We start from the raw sequence: 20,820 nt of genomic DNA, 5'->3' as shown, positions 1-20,820 counted from the left end.
ACACCGTACAGAGATTAATGCTTCAAAATCTGCTTAAGCCTCCTCCTGCTTAAGCCTTTTAAGGGCTTTGTGTTGCCTTTACAGTAAAGGCAGTACCACCCAACATGACCTCCGAGGTCTCACATGACCAGCCTCTGTTAACCTCTGCAGTCTCCTCTTTATCTTCACTTTTGCTCTCCCTGCACTAAAACTGGCTGCCTTTTTGTCTCGTGAATGTGCCGTATCTCCATCTTACACAGAATCTTTGCACGCTCTGTCTCCTCTGTCTAGAATTATTTCCTCCTTTCTTAACCTAGTTACTCACTCCGACACATCCTTCAAATCACAACTCGGTGAACACTTACTCCACAAATTCTTCTCTGACCCCCTTGACTAGGTAATCTGAATGATACGTGCTCAAATCACAATTTACCTCTATATTTCTTCATTTTTCACAGTTGCATTTACATTTATTTCTGTGTCTACTTGATTAATGTGGAGAGCAGGAGCTATGCGTGGGTCAGCTTCTTACGTAGCTGAAGGGTGTCCAGAAGAGTGCTTGGTACATTGTAGGAGCTAATGAATATTTGTGCAATATTCATACAGGACAGAGATTGCTCTGGTGTTGGGACTCATGGCTAGATTCCATAGGGAGTAAATGTAATGCATAAAATTTATGCCATAAGTTAAAGTCATTGAAAGATGCAACAGTGTTGATGTCAGCTTTCGGTTGTTTAATAATTCATAGCACAAGCCTAGTTTGCACCTGAACAGGTATATGCTATTTTTCCACTGGAGAATCCTGTGGAACCACAGACTACCTATGAAACGTTGCTCCAGTGGCTTAGAATTGTAAGTGGTTATCTACTTTATACAAATCTGCAGCCCTGGATTGTGGGAGCAATTGAGCCAGCTTGTTTCATGAGCCATCAAAATTTTCTGCTCGGTTTAGACTAGCAAATCCTTTTGCAAAGATTGTTGTCCAGCTTTTATTCTGAATTTTCTAATAGCACTCAACCACAGAAAAACTCGAAAACAAGAAGACTCAGACTTTTCAGATAGAATAAGAAGAATATACATGGTGTTTTCTTACTTTTGTTGTGTATGTGCTATAGTTACTGCTAAAGGATTCTACAGAAAATCGCATGGTTAATAATTATCTAACATCATACATAATCTTAGGATCATTCTGGGAATCATGTTAAATCAAGTCATGTAAATTCTGCGTAATGAGAAATTCTGGATGTAGGTACCATTTCAGTCAGTTCATGGCAATTGATCACTTCAAGAGCCAAGAATGAAAACCCTCAATCACTTATCTTTCAACTCTCACTGTTAACCTCAAGCCCTCTTATCTTAATCAGGGCTAGGGAACAAGGATTCATAGAATAATTTCGTGAAAAGATAAACCGTGCATTTATATAAATGCGACTACTGTATTGCAATTAAGCAACACACACACTGCTGCTTTGTGTCACCAGCAAAGTCAATAAAATAGCGCTCTCCTTCTTATAGTCTGGAGATGAGTTCCCTGGAGGAAGAGCCATAGTTTTTCTTTAAGAGATACAAACTTTAATGTCCAATTAATAGTGAATGCTATTAATAACATATTAAAATTCCACTATGAATTAGGCCAAGCAATTCAACATGAAGAGCATAAATAAATTAATTCAGAGTAGTTTATTATAATGCTCTACTTCTCTAAATGAGGTATTTATCATTTTTTTGAGGAAACACCGATGTTTTATTTATTAGACAGAGGCTTTACATCAACCATCGTTAGCATAAGAAAGCTAAAAATAAAAACATGAACAAAAGTAAAGCAAATGAAGTGAACAATATTTCCCTAAACAAAGTAGATCAGTAAACAAATAGAAATTCAAAAAATAATCAAATAGAAATTCTAGAACAGAAAAGTACACTAACTTAAGTAAAAAAATTTACTAGAGTGATTTAATAGTACATTTGAGCAGGCAGAAGAAAGAAGTGGTGAGCTTGAAAATGGGTATTCAAAAGAGTATACCAAAAAACCATTTAAACCCCAAAGAAGGAAGCAATGGAGAAATTGAGAAGCACAACTTCTAGGCTTCCTCAAAGTCTCAGATCATCATCCAATTATAAATAGTTTAAGGTATCAAATGGGGTATGGCTTAAAATTAAAGCTCTATATTATGTGCTGCTGCCTGGATGTCTGAAATCAGGAGGACTTCAAATGATCTAACTGCAAGCTCCTCCTTTCAGTGGATAAGATCTTCTAGCCATCAGTGTTTCCTATCTGGGAAGCATAGTTTTTGTTTATTCTTAGGTTGAATTTTCCTGCCAGATCACAATTATTAAAGCCAGGCAGTCATATCTGCTGCAGGAACCAGGCCTTATCTCCATAAATGTGGTTCTTAACTGACTTTCTTCAAGATAACCTATTGTGCCAGTTCTTATCCGGCCTCTAAACTCCTCTCCCGTCTCTCCACTGGCTACACCTAATGAATCAGGGTCTTGATAAGCAGGGCATAAACATCAGCATTTTAAATAAGCCTCCAGGGTGATTCTGATGCCCAATAAAGTTTGAAAACCACAGAATGATTTCTAGGCACTGAGACTGTTGAAAGATTTGTTTATAGTTCTAGGTTTTTTTTCTGCCAGGAGGCAGTGTTCTTTGAAATATGGCTGGGTTAATAAACCATGTTGGAAGTTAACTTTTCAGTCTTATGCACTTCTTGTTTACAGAGCCAGCCGCAGGTGACCTTATTACAAAGCCTTAAACACCACAGCAAGTGAACTTCTCTTAATTTAGTTTTCTTAGGGAAGGTTTTAGATAAATTCCAGTCATTTTAGTTGAATTTCTCGACCTACTTTATACATTATCAGGCTTTTTGGTTGTTTTCAGCTTTGGGTAATGAGGGATAATTTTATTTTGTAGTTAATTTGATCCCCGAGGTAGGGACTTTGGTCATCCTGGTTATCCTCCTGAAAGCTAATTTACAACGACAATCTTGTAGTAAAAATCTGTTTAATTGTGGCAAGATGATGTAGGTGTGCCCATGTGTGCTTGTGTGTGTGTGTATGTTAACAAGTTCCTTATGCACGATAAGCTGATAAAAGACAAAGTTTTTTGGCAGAATGGTTAACAGAAATAGTGGCTGAGGGCCAGGTACAGTGGCTCATGCCTGTAATCCCAGCACTTTGGGAGGACGAGGTGGGTGGATCACTTGAGGTCAGGAGTTCGAGACCAGCCTGACCAATATGATGAAACCCCATCTGTATTAAAAATGCCAAAAATTAGTTGGGTGTGGTGGCAGGCACCTGTAATCCCAGCTACTCCAGAGGCTGAGACAGGAGAATTGCTTAAACCAGGGAGGCGGAGGTTGCAGTGAGCTGAGATGGTGCCATTGCACTCAGTGTGGGCAACAAGAGTGAAACTCCGTGTCAAGAAAGAAAAAAGAAATAGTAGCTGAGCTCAACTCTTTTGGATAATGGGTAACAAGTGGATCCACTTAGCTATTACAGCTTTTCCCCTGCACAGCTAGTCTGCATATAAGAGACAAATTAATGGGCAGTGTTCAGCTGCTGAACTCTAATTTTTTTCCAAGGGAAACCTCACTGTCATCTAGCTAGGTTTATACAATCAAATATCAGACAAAGTCGAAAGTTGTTAGGCTCTGGCAAGGCAAAAGAAGAGGCTGTTTTTGTTTTTAGAACATTTAGCGCACTGTGGCATATAATGAAATAGCAGGATTGCCTTGATATTTTTCTTTTGGGTTTATTATTTTCTTCTATCATAGCAGGCTTGTATCTTGAAATTTAACATAAATTATAGAAAAATCTTACTTGGAGTTGACATCTTTTATACGCCTTGCTAAATACCCTTCTCCAAATTTGTTCAGTATGGCATACAGACAAAAGCTGAGACTTACATAGAAACATTTATACGCCTGTCCTAGAGCACAAAACTAAAAGGATTTTAGAAAGACAACTCAGAGTTTGGCAGTATATATATTTTCTTTTTTTCAATTAGGTATTACTAGATTCTAAGAATCTATAATCAAACCCAGGCCTACTATACAACCCCCTATAAACAAGGTTTTGCTTTTGTGCTATCAGGTTTTATTTGAGCAGAGCCACTACTCTGTTAGTAATTTGTTGCATGGTAAGCCTTGTATTTGTTTACACACGAACACATGTGCTATGCAAGAAAGACGGTCACTGGACCTGGTGAGAAAGACCCCCAAAACAAATCTTCCCTCATTTGAATCCTGAAGGCATGTGATATTTAAACAACTTTCAGATTTAGAGGCGACGATTTCTTCTTTTGAAAGTTTGTTGTTTGCCAAATTGCTTAGTAAAGAAACTTTAGTACCCACAATAGCCTCAATGGACACAGTATTTGGTGGCTACGTGCAAATGTAACTGAGAAATAACTAGGGAAACAATTGTTTACATCTCAACTCTTGCTGTCATTGAGATTTCCTTCCTAAATTCAATTGCTAATAAAGCTTCCCATGCCATCCACTTCCCCCACCCACCCGCCTCTCAAAAAAGCCCCCAAAACAAGCTGACAGTCTTTTCGGGAACAAGAGGCAGAGAGTGAAGTTATTTTGTTTGTCCTTACAGGGCAGAAGGACTTTATGCTGTGACAGGCATTTCCAGTATTTCGATAAACGTTACTTCTCTAAACTTGAACAACAGCATGGGGAAAATAATGTTATCTCTCATATTAGTTACAATTTGGTGAGATTTCATCATGAGAAACTTTCAAGGAGGCAGAAGTAGCTGAGAATGTATTACTAGGGACAGGGTCGCTCAAACTGCCAGGAAAATAAATCCATGGGAAAGACAGGAACGCTATTAGGTTTACAAATGATAGAACTTTCCTTGCTTAGAAAAATAAAGTCGTGAGGTTGACGCCATTGAATGACTGCATTGTAAACCTTAAAAGCTTCAAGCCGGTAGAAGCCCTTGCACAGCCCTGTTTCATTTTTATCGGATGAAATGCATTTGGTTTCTTTTTGACAAACCATGTTTTTGTGAGGAAAGGAAAATGAACATGCGCTGTTACTGGCCACCGCAATGTAAGAAACCCTCCTGTTGCCAGCGCTACCACATGAAAGTGTCTTGTGGGTTAGGGGAGGGACCTGGAAGGGGGCGGGGATATAACGGGGATGATAGCTTAAGCCTCTCAGGCTCAGAGCTGCGATTTGCGGACGCCCTGTGATGTAATCAAGCTCTGGACAAATCACAGGAGTCTGTCAACCTCCCAGGTGGGATTGCTTGTAGTTAATTAAACCCGGAGCCCCAAAAGCAGTGCACTTCGTGAAGGCAAAGAGAACACGCTGCAAAAGGCTTTCCAAGAATCCTCGACATGGTAAGGAGGAGCTCGTTCTAGCCGTGCCAGGTGGGAGAAGGGAGGAATGACAGGGGACAGGCTTGATCTTCAGAATCAGTGACTGATTGGCATTTTCCTCTTTGTTGTGCAAATTAAGATAGCTCCTTATTATGCATCTTGGAAGTGGTAGGATTGGTGGTGATATTGAAGCCATTTGAATTGCCTTTGTGTAATTTGATTTAGTCCAGATGTATTTGTTCAGCTGTATTTGACAACGTGGTCTCTTTATCCTCTTAGATAACATCCCTGTTCACTTTTGCCATTGGAGTCAATATCTGCTTAGGATTCACTGCACAACGAATTAAGAGAGCAGAAGGATGGGAGGAAGGTCCTCCTACAGGTAAGTGTCGAAAGGATTTGCGTTTTCAATTCTTTAAAAATATTACATAGCAGGTAATTGATGTAAGCTTATTAAGACATTTATCTTTAATACGATCTTGCAGTATAACTAGGTCCTAAATTTCTCTGGGTAAAACCACCTATGTATCTAATTCAGGTGGGAGAGTGTGGTTTTCATTAGAGAACATTTATGATTGTTTCATAACTGGCTATTTCAATTTTTGTACTCAGATTTGTAAATGTTAAGATACAATTGAAACTCTTGTTCATAGACAAGGCTAAAGTAGAGGTGCTGAGAACAGGTGTTGGTTGAATATCGGAGCTACACAAATCTGATTTGCTGTCACATGATGTAGGATGTAGTATTTGCCACTAGAAAGTTCTGACGTAGGAAAAAAGAATAAAAGTAAAAAAGGCAATGAACTATCTTTATGCAACTTCAGAAATTTAGAACTTTAAGATTTACTTAAAATTGGAAAAACATAAAAGAGAGGAGGTGCTTGAAGAGTTTTCAGGATTGGTTTGTACTCATTGTGTTTTCTGTTGGCAAAGGAAAGGTAAGTTTTAATAGCGTACCTTGACTTAACCAACAGAACCAAAGTGAAAGAGTTTCTTTTTACAATACACTATGCCATAAGCAGTGTGGGAATTCTTATAAAGGAGCTCCTTGTGCAGACAGAGGGGCTTAACTGACCAGGTCTTAAGCAATGAGTTGGTTAATTTCCTGGAAATTGGAGCTGCTGATGGTTTTAGAAATAAAAAAAAATTACATTTTAAGTAATGGGCACTCTAGGGAACAATATTTTCTGGACTTTTCCTGACATTCAAGCATGTTTGTCTGTCTTCCTCTGAATTTTGTGTTTCCCTGTACTTCTTGATCTGACTGCTATAAAAGACCATCACTTCCCTCTGTTTAGCCAGCATGAAATTTTATTATTAATCAAGTTTCTTATTAATCAATACATACATTGATGGAATACTAAATCTTAAGTCAATTAAGTTACTTTCAAATCATGCTAGAAGGCTGAAAGAATATTAGAAGTGAGTTAGTGAATTGAAGTGGGGTGTGGCTGGGGTGAAGAGAAAGTAGATCATAAAAATTGCAGCCCCAGGGAGCCAAATGGACAAAATGAGTCGTCTTCTGTTGGGGAGGGAGAGGACAGTGGATCACTGAGCTAGAGAATGCTGTTTTTATTAGTAGCAAATGCTCTCTTCAAAGGCCTCTTTTTCACTCCCTTTAATACTGACTGTGACTGAACAGCCAGGGGAATCAGATCCTTAGCATGGTTGTGTGGGAAAGCTAGCAACTTGAGAGCCAACTGCTGGTTCTTTTCAATGAACACTAAAAGGAACTTTTTTTTTCTGTTTCATCTTAATATAGTACTTTGGTGAAAACTGATATTGAAAGCAGTAAATGCTGTTTCCTTAAAGAATGTAAAATCGAGTCACTCATTATTTTTAAAGTTGACTTCTTTGGAAAAATAGTCATTAAAATCCTAGCTGGTACCCTGGATTCCTGTAACTTGCTGTGTGGTGTTGGGCAAGTCACTTGTGAAGTCTGTTCCCTTAGCTGTACAATGAGAAGCAGACTTGGATGATTTCTACTTTTCTTGCTGGATTAAAAAAAAAAATCCCAGGAATTATTCTGTTTCATTGCTTCTTGAATTTGTGTGCTCACTACTGGAAAACTTGAAACATATAGATTAGATTTGTTAGTCTTTGAAAATATTTTGTGTATAGCAAATTATTTCCATATGTTATAAGAATAGCTATATGAACTAATGAATAAATGCCACTTCTAGAAAAACAGTATAGTCTATATTGTAATTTGTAGACCTAAATGGTCATAAGATTGCTACACAAATTTGCTCCTTTAATTATTTAATTAAGTCATCGGTTATTTTAGGCCTTTATGATATCGTCTAAAATAATGTATTAGTTAAAACTTCTAACCACATGAATCTTAGTCTTAGAATACAATGCAACTGAACTCTGAATTTTATGGTTTGGGTATGCCTGCACCCTTTTTAATTTTTCTTTTGATATAGCTTATCTGCTTTTTAGGAACTGTGGTTGATTTCTCTCCTGGATAAAAATCAAAGATGTACTTAGTAAACTGGGCAAAAGCATACTGTAGACAGTGTAAATATTTTTATGTTTTTAAATGCTGCCTATGCTTAGAAAGGATCTCTCTCAATTGATACATGTGACTGGTTATTCTATGATTTGAAAAGCCTTCCCGTCAGAAAACACTGGGTAAATTTTATAAACTTGTGAGAATAAGACACTAGGAGGGGAGGCAGCTATGTCAATTTCCAACAATACTTTTGGCGCCAAAGAAATCCTGGGAAGCTCAGTGCTCCAAGGATGCTTCAACAAATAGAAGGAACACAAAGGGTATTGATATATGGCTAGCTTCGGATTGATCAGGGTGAGATCCACCATTCAAAAGCAGGCAGTTGTTCAGTAACCACAGCTTCTCAGAGTCCTCAAGAATAGCTGAGAATGTTCTGCACACATAGAAGCCCTCGCTGCTGTACTATGGACTGGGGTGTTAGTTTCAAGTCTGTGGCAGTGCAAACAGACTGTTATAATTAATTAACTAGCACACTTGTTACCTGGATTTATTGTTAGGATAGGAAGTAATGGCTGAACAAGGTTTCTTATACCAGGTCATAAGAGATTTATAGATTTATTAGGAGATATGAAATGAGAAAAGCTACTTATAATTCTGTTGGGTAAATATAATGGGCATTCAGGTTAGTAAGATGGTGAAATGGCTGGAATAAATTTTCAAAGAAAATATAAATCATAAGCGTGATTTAGTTTGACATCTTTGTTTCATATGTCTGATGTGGTCCACTTGCTTTGCCTTTAAGACTGCAAGGTAGTTTATATGTCTGCAGGTGTCTGTGCACTCATGTGCGCTTGCAGTGTGTATGTTTGTGGTGTTATCCAGGCGTCTCTTTCATTGAGACTTGTGATTTAGAAACTCTGTCTCCAAGTAAAAATAGAGTATCCTCTTTGATGTGTAAGTAATTTAATTCTTAAAAGACAAAGGGAAATTTGTGGGCTTGTGAATATCTGGCTAACAGAGACTTAAAAGATCAGTTTAATTCATCTTTGTTTTTAGTGGCTTGAAAAGAAAGTTGAAAAGTATGTGAATGAAATTCATAGGTTCATATGAAATGTAGACTGTCACTAACAACTTTATCAATAAAGCTTTTCTTTGAGAATCACAGGGAAATCAGAAAATGGTACTAGAAGTGAGAAGGTTTATGTTCATTTGATAATTTTAGAAATGTTCTACAATGAAAAGCTATTTAAATATTGGCATAGTAGAATGTAGGAAACTGTAAAGCTGACATAGACCAGCGATTTGCTCTGTGAGCAAAACTCTCTCATGAGGAATATCCTGTCATGGGGCTTTATGTAAAATTTCAGGTAGAAACTGGGGAGTTTAAGTCAATGGAATGAAATTATCTGAACTGGAAGCTAAGGAGGGTACAGATTTTTCAGTTCTTTGTTAAACGGGGCTGTAGTGTATTGATTTTTCATTTATCTGAAAACTGTAGGGAATCCTCTATCTTGTTTACATACTCAGAAACCTCAGTCTTCCGTGAAGTTCAGCCTAGATTTTTGAATCAATAAAGTCAGCAAATCTTCCTCAAAATTATATTTTGAAAAGAACTTCTAGAATTTGAAACCTATGTACGAAATTTGAAAAACCTTTTGTTGATGAAAAAAATAGTTACAGTGACATGATCTAAAATTTTATCCAGGCCTTTGCTAACTCATACGAGGCCTAGAAATCTAATTTTCCAACTAGGAAAATGGGGATAAATTTGCTTTTATTGATCTGAAAAAGGTTTTGAAAATGTGTTTAAGGCTGATGAGAACTGTAAGGCGTTAAGTATATGATTATGCATTTAATTTATCTTCAATTAGGTTTGAAGGCCAGTGTATAAATTTATACTTATGGAGTTAACAATACCTTTAATTTTAATTGACAACATTTCATTGTTTGGTAGCAGATGTGCAAATCATTAGATTATGCTACTGATGGCCATTAAATACTATTTAAGTGGTTTAGATGTTGAATTAAAGTTTTTAACTTTTAGTTTCAATAAAATAGAAATCTGTTGTTTTTTTTTTTTTTGTGGTTTGTGAGCTCTATATAAGGACATTCTATTGATTGATTGAGAGAGAGAGAGAGAGACAGAGAGACTCACTATGTCTCAGACTAGAGTGCACTGCTGTGATCTCAGCTCATTGCAACCTCCACCTCCTAGGTACAAGTGATTCTCCTGCCTCAGCCTCCTGAGTAGCTGAGATTACAGGTGCCCACCACCACATCTGGCTCATTTTTATATTTTTAGTAGAGATGGAGTTTCACCATGTTAGCCAGGCTGGTCTTGAAATCCTGACCTCAGGTGATGCACTGGCCTTGACCTCCCAAAATGCTGGGATTATAGGCATGAGCCACCACGCCCGACCAGGACATTTTGTATGTATAAAAGTTTTGAAAGCACAGATGTTTAAAAACTTCCAAGGTGGACCTATTTATTAAGAAAAAAGGTTTATGAAATCTGGCCTAGCAGCTGTGAAGAGGAGATAACAGTGATGTTGCAGTAATGGATATTTATAAAAAGTGATATATTTAGGGAGCAAAGATATTGACATGTAGGCCTGTGTGTAAGTTCCATTTACTAAGGAATGAAGTCAGAAGCATTAAAAAAAAATGGCAACTTCAATACAAAAGAAGTATGACCCTAAAGAATGAACCATATACTCCAGGAGAGGTAATACAGTATTAAATTCCAAAGTTGGGCAGTTTGGGCAGTATCTTGAATGCCATGCACACTGTCCTCTGCCTTGCCCTGTGGGTTACACTTCAAACAGGGCAGCAGACGCAGGGGAACCTCCCTGTTTAACGCTCTTAAGGGTGGTGTAACCACAGCTGGTAACACTTTTTAAGGCTTTACTCTCACTTTCAGGAAACACCTGGGCTAAGAACCAAGGAGAATGGGAGGAACACATAGAGAGCAGTATCATAAACAGGACCAGACAAAGCTCAGAAGAACCTTCCAGCTTTAGGCTAAGCTAAATATTTCCAAATGTAAATACTGCCTCTTCTATTGGCTATCATCCAGATTTGAACATTTTCGTCTTATGGGGGGGGGATTTAGAGGGAAATATGATCGGGAGCCTAAGATGAAGTAATGTTTTGGCCACAACTTTGTCATCAGTTAGGCTCCTTCCAATAAGTTAATTAAATAATCAAATTTTTGTTTTGGTATATTATGGAATAAATGACACTAGATTTTTTTTTTTTTTAAGAGTTGCCCAGGCTGGAGTGCAATGGCGCAATCTTGGCTTATCACAACTTCTGCCTCCCGGGTTCAAGTGATTCTCCTGCCTCAGCCTCCCGAATAGCTGAGATTGCAGGAATGCGCCAGCACGTCTGGCTAATTTTGTATTTTTAGTAGAGACGGGGTTTCTCCATGTTGGTCAGGTTGGTCTCAAACTCCCAACCTCAGGTGATCCGCCTGCCTCGGCCTCCCAAAGTGCTGAGATTACAGGCATGAGTCACTGCGCCTGGCCGGCACTAGAATTCTACAACCTTAACTCTTTATACATATCGTAAGATGGAATATTTAGACATAAAGTTGACCTAAGTAAAAGTAATTGTACCTGTTTCTATCAGAATTATGAATTTCAATGAAATAAATTACATTTTACATTGATGTTTCTTTAAATCATGAAGTTATTCTTCTGTGAAAAATAAGGAATACATAGCATTGTTATACATATCATATATGTACATATGTATATTTTAAAATGTGAGGACTCTATTTTTAAAAAGAACACTGTAAAACTATGAACATTTGTTTTTCAAGATTCTGGAACTGACTTGTATCTTTGAAGTAAAATAATATCATTTGAATATGTAATTTAAAAGGCAACAATAGAATTTGAATCTCATAAAGGTATTAGCAAATGCCTCATAAGAAATTCTAAGCCTTGGCTGGGTGCAGTGGCTTACGACTGTAATCTCAGCACTTTGGGAGACCGAGGCAGGTGGATCACAAGGTCAGGAGTTTGAGACCAGCCAGGCCAAGATGGTGAAACTCTATCTCTATTAAAAATATACAAATTGGCCAGGCATGGTAGTGGATGCCTGTAATCCAAGCTGCTCGGGAGACTGGGGCAGGAGAATCGGTTGAACACAGGAGGCGGAGGTTGCAGTGAGTCCAGATAGTGCCACTGCCTTTTAACCTGGGCAACAGAGCAAGACTCTGTCTAAAAAAAAAAAAAGAAGAAAATAAAAAAGAAATTCAAAGCCTCTGTCATACTTATCACATATTTCTGCCTTGAAACATTTGAGAGTACTTTCTGTTTGCTAGTCTCAAATGTTTTCTGCACTTTTATGATGATCTCGGTAATGATGAAAATTTAGGATACCACAAGTTCATTGATGTTTCAGTTTTCATCCCACCTCTCAATAAGTTATACATCTGAAGTGTTCACATCAATGATCCTTTGATTTGGGTCAAGTAAAGGAAGACAACAGATTTTAAAACTCAGACTTCTGATAAATCAGAGAATCTTTCCCTATTTGACATTACATCAGGCACAATGAAGAGAGAAGTCCTAAAAATTTCAAATGCCTGCAGGGACAAAGGTCTGAAGGATGAGTAAAGTGTTCAGATAGATGGCTTGAGCAAACCTAGAAATCACATTTAACATCGTTCTCTTCCTGCTTCTTGCGTTTCCTTGATTTTAAACACCTTAGGCTCAGTGTAGAGAGAAGGACAGGGAACATGGAGACCCCAAGTACACTGACTTGATTTTTACCAACTATATGAATGTATTATCACCTCCAAGTGAGGTATTTTTATTACTCATCCATAAAAAATGATTAAAAATAGAATATGAAGGTGAATTGCAGAACCCCTAGGAAAACAACTGGGGCTAGAGCGTGTCATGAAAGAAGATGGCTGGGCTGGAATAGACCCTGGAAAGGCAAAGCGGATTATCCATTCTATTGTTTATTTGTTACTTTAATCATTTTATTTATGTTTTGTACACTCAACTCAAGACTGTTGTTTCCATTGCACACAGGAGTCTGTGGCATTACCGAGGCCTTCTCATACACTCACTCTCTTTTATTTAAGAGAGATAGCAGCTTGGCCCAGCCCAGTGGCTCACACCTGTACTTCCACCACTTTGGGAGGCCGAGGTGGGCAGATCATCTGAGGTCAGGAGTTCAAGACCAGCCTGACCAACATGGTGAAACCCCATCTCTACTAAAAATACAAAAAATTAGCTGGGCATGGTGGGCACCTTTATCCCAGTTACTTGAGAGGCTGGGGCAGGAGAATCGCTTTAACCTAGGAGAGTGTGGTTGCAGTAAACTGAGATTATGCCATTGCACTCCAGCCTGGGTGACATGAGCAAAACTCCATTTAAAAAAAAAAAAAAGATAGCAGCTCTAATTTCTTGGGGTTATTGGTTTATAAGAGATTCTATATGGTTCAAACTACCTTCCTTTTTCTCTTCCTGTCATTCTCAGCTAAATTCAAGTCATTCAAGAATGAATTTTGACATAGGTATATCCTAATCTGCCCAGGCCTAAGAATTTACTCTAATTTGAAGCTGTTAATAACTTAATCTTAAGTACAGTACTTCTTTTGAGATACATCTTTGCATTATGAGTGTAAGGCTAACTCTTAACGAAGTTGTCTTTAATTTTGTGTGTCTTTAGGTTTGGCAAGGACTGTAACTGATAGGGACCGACTATTAGGTGAGATTCAATTATTTTTCAGAAACAAAGCAAGGAACAAATTTAGAGAATGATTAAGGTTGCAAGAAAATGGTAAAAATCAGCTTGACAGAATGAGTGAAGAAAGATTAAATGTGGCTAAAAATTCGCACAGATATTCTGAAAGTAAAGAAAGAAATAGGCCAGGCACAGTGGCTCAAGTTTGTAATCCCAGCACTTTGGGAGGCCGAGGCAGGTGGATCAACTGAGGTCAGGAGATTGGGACTAACCTGACCAAAATGGTAAAACCCTGTTTCTACTAAAAATACAATAATTAGCTGGGTGTTGTGGTGGGTGCCTGTAATCCCAGCTATTCGAGAGGCTGAGGCAGGAGAATCATTTCAACCTGGGAGGCAGAGGTTGCAGTGAGCCAAGATCGTGCCATTGTACTCCAGCCTGGGCAAAAAGAGCGAAACTCTATTTTAAAACAAACAAACAAACAAAAAACAATAAAATAAATAGGGAAGAGATTTTGATGACAAGAAAGCAAGGTGCATGGTTGAAGGACAATTTCAAATGCATGCAGGAACACCACACATCTGTAAACAAATTACCTTTAGATCTCTTTGAAGTATGTCAGCTACCAGTGTAGCTAAGTTTTTTTGAGACAGAGTGTTGCTCTGTTGGCCAGGCTGGAGTACAGTGGTGCGATCTCGGCTCACTGCAACCTTCGCCTCCCAGGTTCAAGCGATTCTCTTGCCTCAGCCTCCCTAGTAGCTGGGACTACAGGCACGCACCACCACACCTGGCTAATGTTTTTGTATTTTTAGTAGAGATGGGGTTTCACCATATTGGCCAGGGTGGTCTTGAATTCCTGATCTTGTGATCCGTGTGCCTCGGCCTCCAAAAGTGCTGGGATTACAGGCGTGAGCCACCGCACCCGGCCAGCTAAGTTTATTTATGTAAGCAGCTCGAGTTATTGAATTCTACGGAAAATTTACAAGATGACTGTTGAAATGAGTCTTATCTAAGCAGTATCCTCAAGGAATATTCAATTGAAAGTATTTTCCTTATATGTAATTTCACTGTAGGACTTTCTGTATTTTTTTTTCTTTCTTTTTCTTTTTTTGGTGTTTCTCTCAACCCCTCCTGCCTCCATGGTTTTGTATGGTTCAGCATGCACTATGGATAGGTTGGCCAAAGTCAATAGAAAAATATGGGTTTACGGACCATGCGTTGGAAACAAGTGTTCTTTCCTAAACTGGACTGGTATGGTTTATATGTCTTTCAACATCCTAGGATCAACCATGCAAAAGTGTTTCACATCTCATGGTCTGGTAAATCTGCTTGCCTTAGTTGAACCTATCTGATGCCATAAAGACTGGGATTGGATGACTCTGACTTTGAGGACAAAGGACTAAGGGATGAGCAGAATGTTCAGATAAATGGCTTGGGCAAAACTAGAAATGACATTTAACATCTGTTCTCTTCCTGCTTCTTTTCCTTGATTTTAAAAGTAAGACATATGAATTATAAAAAATGAAAAATTCATAAACATGTAAATAAGAAAATGTAGAAATCGCATGTCAATAATATTTGTTAGGATATTTACATATATCATATGGTATATATTTTAAACATATATACACATACCCATACAGACATATATTATGTGGTATATATTTTGTGCATATGTATACACATATCCCCATACACATATATGGTATATATTTTGTACATATATATACATACCCACACACACATATATTGTATGGTATGTATGTATATGAGAGAGAAGGAAAGAGAAAGTAAGTAAGCAAACAAAAAGACCAGGCAACTACCTGTGAATCTGTAAAATGTTAGAAATTTCAAACAACAGAAAGGTAAAAATCTTCTTCCTCTCTCTTTCTCAACCATTTCCCCCAAATGTAATTCCGTAAACTGTTTCTGACAGAAGGAAGACGTTTATTCACACCTGTATTTTAAAAAACTGATGCAAACTTGAACGTTTGCATTTTTCCTCTGCCCCACCCTGTCTTTTACTTGTTTCTAGTTCTGGCTCTGTTTTTCTTTCTATCTTTATTTCTATCCTTACTGCCCTCTTTATCTCTATTTTTAAACACAAAGTCTAATATATCATATTCTACCCTATTTTTATTCTTTAAAACGCTTATTTATATATTTTGTAGATCTTTCCATATTAGCATACACAGATCTGACTCATTCTTTTTCAGCGGTGTGCAATAGTCCACTTGTGGCTGTAGTGATTCTTTCTTTCTTGATGGGAAAAACAACTTTGGTTGACTTCAGGGTCTCTTCATCTATAACGAAAGGACTGCAATGAACAATGGACATTTTTTTGTACATGTAGCTTGGCAAACTTTTGCAAATATGGGTAAATAACAAATTTCTAATAATAAAATTTCTGGCTGAAACATTTATAAGCATTTAACAATGTTGATAGATCTTTCTAAATTACATTCTACTTTACGAAAAATTTCATTCCTAGAAACAGTCATGAGGCTGTTTATATTTTCCATTCATCAGAAACTATTTTGTATATTGGGATGGGAATCAAATTTAATTATTTCTAGTCACTACTTACTGATTGGGCCCTACCCACAACATTAATCTACTTATTTTCCAGTATCAAAATACTTTGATTATTTAAGTATATATTTTGCTATCTAGGCTTTATCAAATTGCTTTTTCTTTTCAGAGGTTTTCTATTTTAAAATATTTATTTTATTTAATATTCTTTCAACTTTCATGAACTCCTGATATTTTTTGCTGTGATTGCATTGAGTCTTCAGGTTTAATTAGATCTTTATTTATTTATTTATTTATTTTTTGAGTCAGAGTCTTGCTATTGTTACACAGGCTGGAATGCAATGTTGCAATCTCAGCTCACTGCAACCTCCACCTCCCAGGTTCAGGCAATTCTCCTACCTCAACTTCCTGCGTAGCTGGGATTACAGACACCTCCATCATGCTGGGCTAAGTTTTGTACTTTTAGTAGAGACAGAGTTTCACTGTGTTGGCCAGGCTAGTCTCAGACTCCTGACCTCACATGATCTACCCAGCTCGGCCTCCCAAAGTGCTGGGATTACAGGCATGAGCCACCTCGCCCGGTCTTAATTAGATCTTAAAAAATTTTTTTGGTAGAGTTTTCTGATGTTCTTCATATAGGCTCTACATACTATTATTAAATTTATACCAAATAAAATACTTACCTATTTTATAATTTAGGTACTACTGTGAAATGAAACTTCCATTTAATTTTGAAACTATATTATGTGCATATTACAAATTTGTGGAATTTTTATCTCACTGAATTCTTTTTTTCCCCAAAATTTTAGTTGATTCTTTTGATTTCTGATACACACTTATATCATGTGAAAATATTGATGGAGGATTTTTTTTTGAGAAGCCGAGATTATAGAGCTTGTATTTATAAAACACTAGTTGGAATTGCAAAAGTCTTCTATTCCAATCTCATATATTTGGTCTGTTCTTGGAACATTTGGACTAAATTTTCCCTGCAAAAAGTTTTGGAATTTTAAATAGGGACATGCTGTCTTGTTTCTAAGGATATAGGTCAAGGTACTGTTCTCTGTAGTCCTTATTAGCACCTACAGGGACACTAACCATCACAGATTTGGAGTAATGATAATTATAAATAGTAATCAAACCAATCGCCAGCACTTCTATATGCCCGATATGCTGCTAAGTCTTTTTTTATGGATTGATTCATTTAATTCTCATTTCAACATGTTACTTTTATGAGTCCCCCACTTTACAGATTAGGAAATCATAGAACAAGGAAGTTCAGCAACCTGTGCGAGGTACCTGGGTAGCAAGTAATGGAGCCAGTCTTCTCCAGAGTCTACAGCAGCATCACACTGCACAGCCTCCCAGTGCACCTCTCCATGGTGACACAATCACGCTCCAATCCATTGTCTTTGCCTCTCATTCTCTGCAGTGCTATCAGACTCCCCCTGGACCAACATCTCCGGATCTTGCAAGGGCAGGTGCTTTGAACTTCAAGAGGTTGGACCTCCTGATTGTCGCTGTGACAACTTGTGTAAGAGCTACACCAGTTGCTGCCATGACTTTGATGAGCTCTGTTTGAAGACAGGTACGTAACTTACGAGTCTTCTCCAGCTTCAAGTAGACAGCTTGAAGACTGCCTGCTATTGTACACATCCTGGAGTGGCCACCTGTTTTGGTCTATCCAAATTGTGGATTTTAGTTTTGTTTGTTGAATGATTATTGGTTGTATGAAGAGTATACCCTGTGTCAATGACCATTGTTTCCACACAAGATCCAGCAGAGGAAGGTTCTTTGCAGCTGCAGTCGTGATGTGCTGAGTTTGGAAATGTTTTTTATTTTCATTTTTGTTTCTTCACCTTTATCATTTCTATCTCTTGCTCTCAGTTCCCACATTCACTGCTAGGGCATGTCAGCTTAATTTGTTTCCTTTTTTCTTTTCTTTCTCCCTCCCTCACTCTCTCCTCCCTCCCTTCCTCTGTCTCTCTCTCTCCCTCCCTCCCTCCCTCCCTCCCTCCCTCCCTCCCTTCCTTCCTTCCTTCCTTCCTTCCTTCCTTCCTTTCCTTCTTTCTTTCTTTTCTTTCTTCTTGTCTTTCTTTCTTTCTTCCTTCCTTTCTTTCTTTCTTTCTTTCTTTTTCTTTCTTTCTTTCTTTCCTTCTTTCTTTCTTTTCTTTCTTCTTGTCTTTCTGTCTTTCTTTCTTCCTTCTTTCCTTTCCTTCCTTCCTTTCTTCCTTCCTTTTTTTCTCTCTCTTTCTTTTTTTCAACAACGTCTCACTGTGTTGGTCAGGATGGTCTTGAACTCCTGCCTTCAAGCAATCTTCTCACCTCGGCCTCCCAAAGGGCTAGGATTATAGGAGTGAGCCACTGTGCATGGCCTAATTGTGTACATTCTTAAAAAATTTTTTTTCTTCTTGCTTACCCAGTTTCTAGCCTTTGTTTTACTTCATCTCATCATATAGTAATAGTTAGTTTGCCTGTTATTCCATGATGTCTGTGCAAATGGAAAATTGTTATGGAATTCTATTTGGAGTCTCACACTCTGGGTAGCTCTAAAAATCTTCCACATTTTTGTGACTTTCTTTACATTTCTTTTGTACTGGAACAGTTATTAGGATATACAAGCTTCTGGATGAATGCATATGAATTGAGAAAAACACTTCTGGGGACTTCTGCCATCCCACCTACTCTGTTTTCAAAGCCCAATATTTCAGATAGGATTTTTGAGATACCTTGTAGGCTATCCATCATGCTCCTGGACAGCACCGTACCCACACTATCCAAGAAAGACAAGAGTCAGTTCTGCTCTTGACATTACCAGAAGCAGTTTCCACAGTTTTCTTGACCAGTTATTTCTTATCTTTGGACTTTTATGCTTAGACAATTCTTTCAAAAACCTGACTCTTACTATCATTGCTGTTAGTTTGATCTTTCAAATGTCATCATTAGAAACAGTTATTATTGTGTTTTGCTTAAGTGGTAGCTCTTGATTTATATGAAATTCAACATGAACTTCCTTACTAGTTCTCATTTGTTTCCCTCCTGCATCCCTACAATAAGAAGAGCTTCATTAGGCTGGTTTTTTTTTTTTTTTTTTTTGTTTTTTGGTTTTTTTTTAGAATACATTTTCCAAACATTTAACCACTTTTTGGGGGGTTGCTTTGCTTTGGAACTTCTCCCAGCTTCTTTTAGTTGTGGGTCTGCAAACTAAATTGGAGAGACTATTGTAAGCTGAAGGTATAGATGGAACAGATGTTCCAGCAAAGATTTTTGGCTCTCAAACATTATTTCAAGCCAGCAATCTGTGTTTGCTTGGCACTAAGGAATTTACTAAAGTTTTATGTTTCCTTCCTACCTTGAGTGTCTTGTCTCTGGCATGTCATATCCAATTTCTGGGTTCCTGGTCTTAGAATTCTTTGCAAAATTTAATGGATCCCCTGACTCTAGCTTAGCTCTCTATCTGAATGTAGTTTATGCCTTTCTTGGTTTATTGAAGATGGGATATGATAATATCTTATAGTCCATTTCCCTGTGTACAAAGATAACATATCCTGAATGTGAAGGGGCCAAACATCAAACAATAATAAAAGGATGAAGAGAAAAACAAAAGTCTCCTTTGCTGAGGGAGTACTGCCTAGAAACAACCAGTGTTTAACGAAACTTTGATTACTCTGTGTGTGTGTGTGTGTGTTTTCAGCATGTATGTATGTTTTCAGTATGTATTTATGTGCATATGTATGTATATGTTTCCAGCTGTGTATGTGTGTACGCATGTGTAGGCAAGTATCTGTATTGATAAATCTTTATATTCATCATCCTTTTAAATAGCAATTCTAAGCACTTAATCTGCTCAAAAAGAGAAGGGAATGGAAACGGGATATTAAAAACCAGAATGGCTGGGCGTGGTGGCTCATGCCTATAATCTCAGCGTTTTGGGAAACCAAGGCGGGCGGATCACTTGAGGTCAGGAGTTCGAGACCAGCCTGGCCAACATGGTGAAACCCCGTCCCTACTAAAAATACAAAAATTAGCTTATGCCTAACAACTAATATCTCTTTATTAATGTATTCACCGAATAACCGTTTCTCTTGGTAGAATATTGCTAAGAGGCAGCATTGCTTTCAGAATCATTCCCTTCTTTCCACTTATGACATATTTTAAGAGAGAAAGACCTGAAGTGTTCATATGCACTTTAGCTCAGTGATACCTTTCTTGACCATTCTGCCTCTTGAAGCAGCATTTTCACCCTTTTTCTATCAATGCTACCTGTTACTTCCTTTACAACACTTGACACAAGCTGAAATGATCTTGCTTCTTGGTTTACTTGCTTATGATCTGTCTTTTGCAATTGGAATGTAAGCTCCATGAAGACAGACCTAGTCTCTTCTGTTCTTTATGATATCCTAGCACTGAGTACATGGAAAACATCAGAGTCAATGAGTAAATGATTAACTATAAACGTTCTCAATACAGTAGTCCTGAATTTAAAGAGTTATATTTTATCTCATGGTCATTTCCAATTCAATTTAATAAATATTCATCGAACACCTAGCATGTGCCAGGCACAGTCTCCCAACCTTACAGCCTACCACTGGAAATGGAAGAGTGAAGAGAGGGGTGCCGTTTTTCCTGCCATGGAATTTACATTCTAGCAGATGAAAAAGTGAAAAAACACAGCACTCCTTTTAAAATGGAAAGGTTATTTTTCTGAATGTAGGAATTAAGCAGTGAGCTCTCTATCAGGTATGCTCAGAGGGAAATCTGTAACCCATTTACTTGGCTTGTTGAAAGTAGAAACTCTGACTTGTCA

At 37.7% G+C, this 20,820-nt stretch overlaps 1 protein-coding gene across 3 annotated transcripts in view; it reads left to right on the top strand.

Moving 5' to 3' along the window:
* Positions 1-20,820, top strand: part of ENPP2 (ectonucleotide pyrophosphatase/phosphodiesterase 2) — a 119,497-nt gene that overhangs the window by 30,152 nt on the left and 68,525 nt on the right. For 2 of the 3 annotated variants that reach the window (XM_017530698.1, XM_017530697.1), the window contains exons 2-3: positions 5,597-5,699; positions 17,446-17,601. In XM_017530698.1, the coding sequence (XP_017386187.1) occupies positions 5,597-5,699; positions 17,446-17,601 (259 nt within the window). Of the gene's footprint in view, positions 1-5,230; positions 5,339-5,596; positions 5,700-17,445; positions 17,602-20,820 lie in introns of those variants that run through there. The other variant, XM_037739313.1, reaches the window with a different exon arrangement.

Source organism: Cebus imitator, unplaced genomic scaffold, assembly GCF_001604975.1.
Source record: "Cebus imitator isolate Cc_AM_T3 unplaced genomic scaffold, Cebus_imitator-1.0 Scaffold68, whole genome shotgun sequence".
Classification (NCBI taxonomy): Eukaryota; Metazoa; Chordata; class Mammalia; order Primates; family Cebidae; genus Cebus; species Cebus imitator.
Note: the sequence above shows the minus strand (reverse complement) of the source record. Positions and strands in the feature narration are given on the sequence as shown.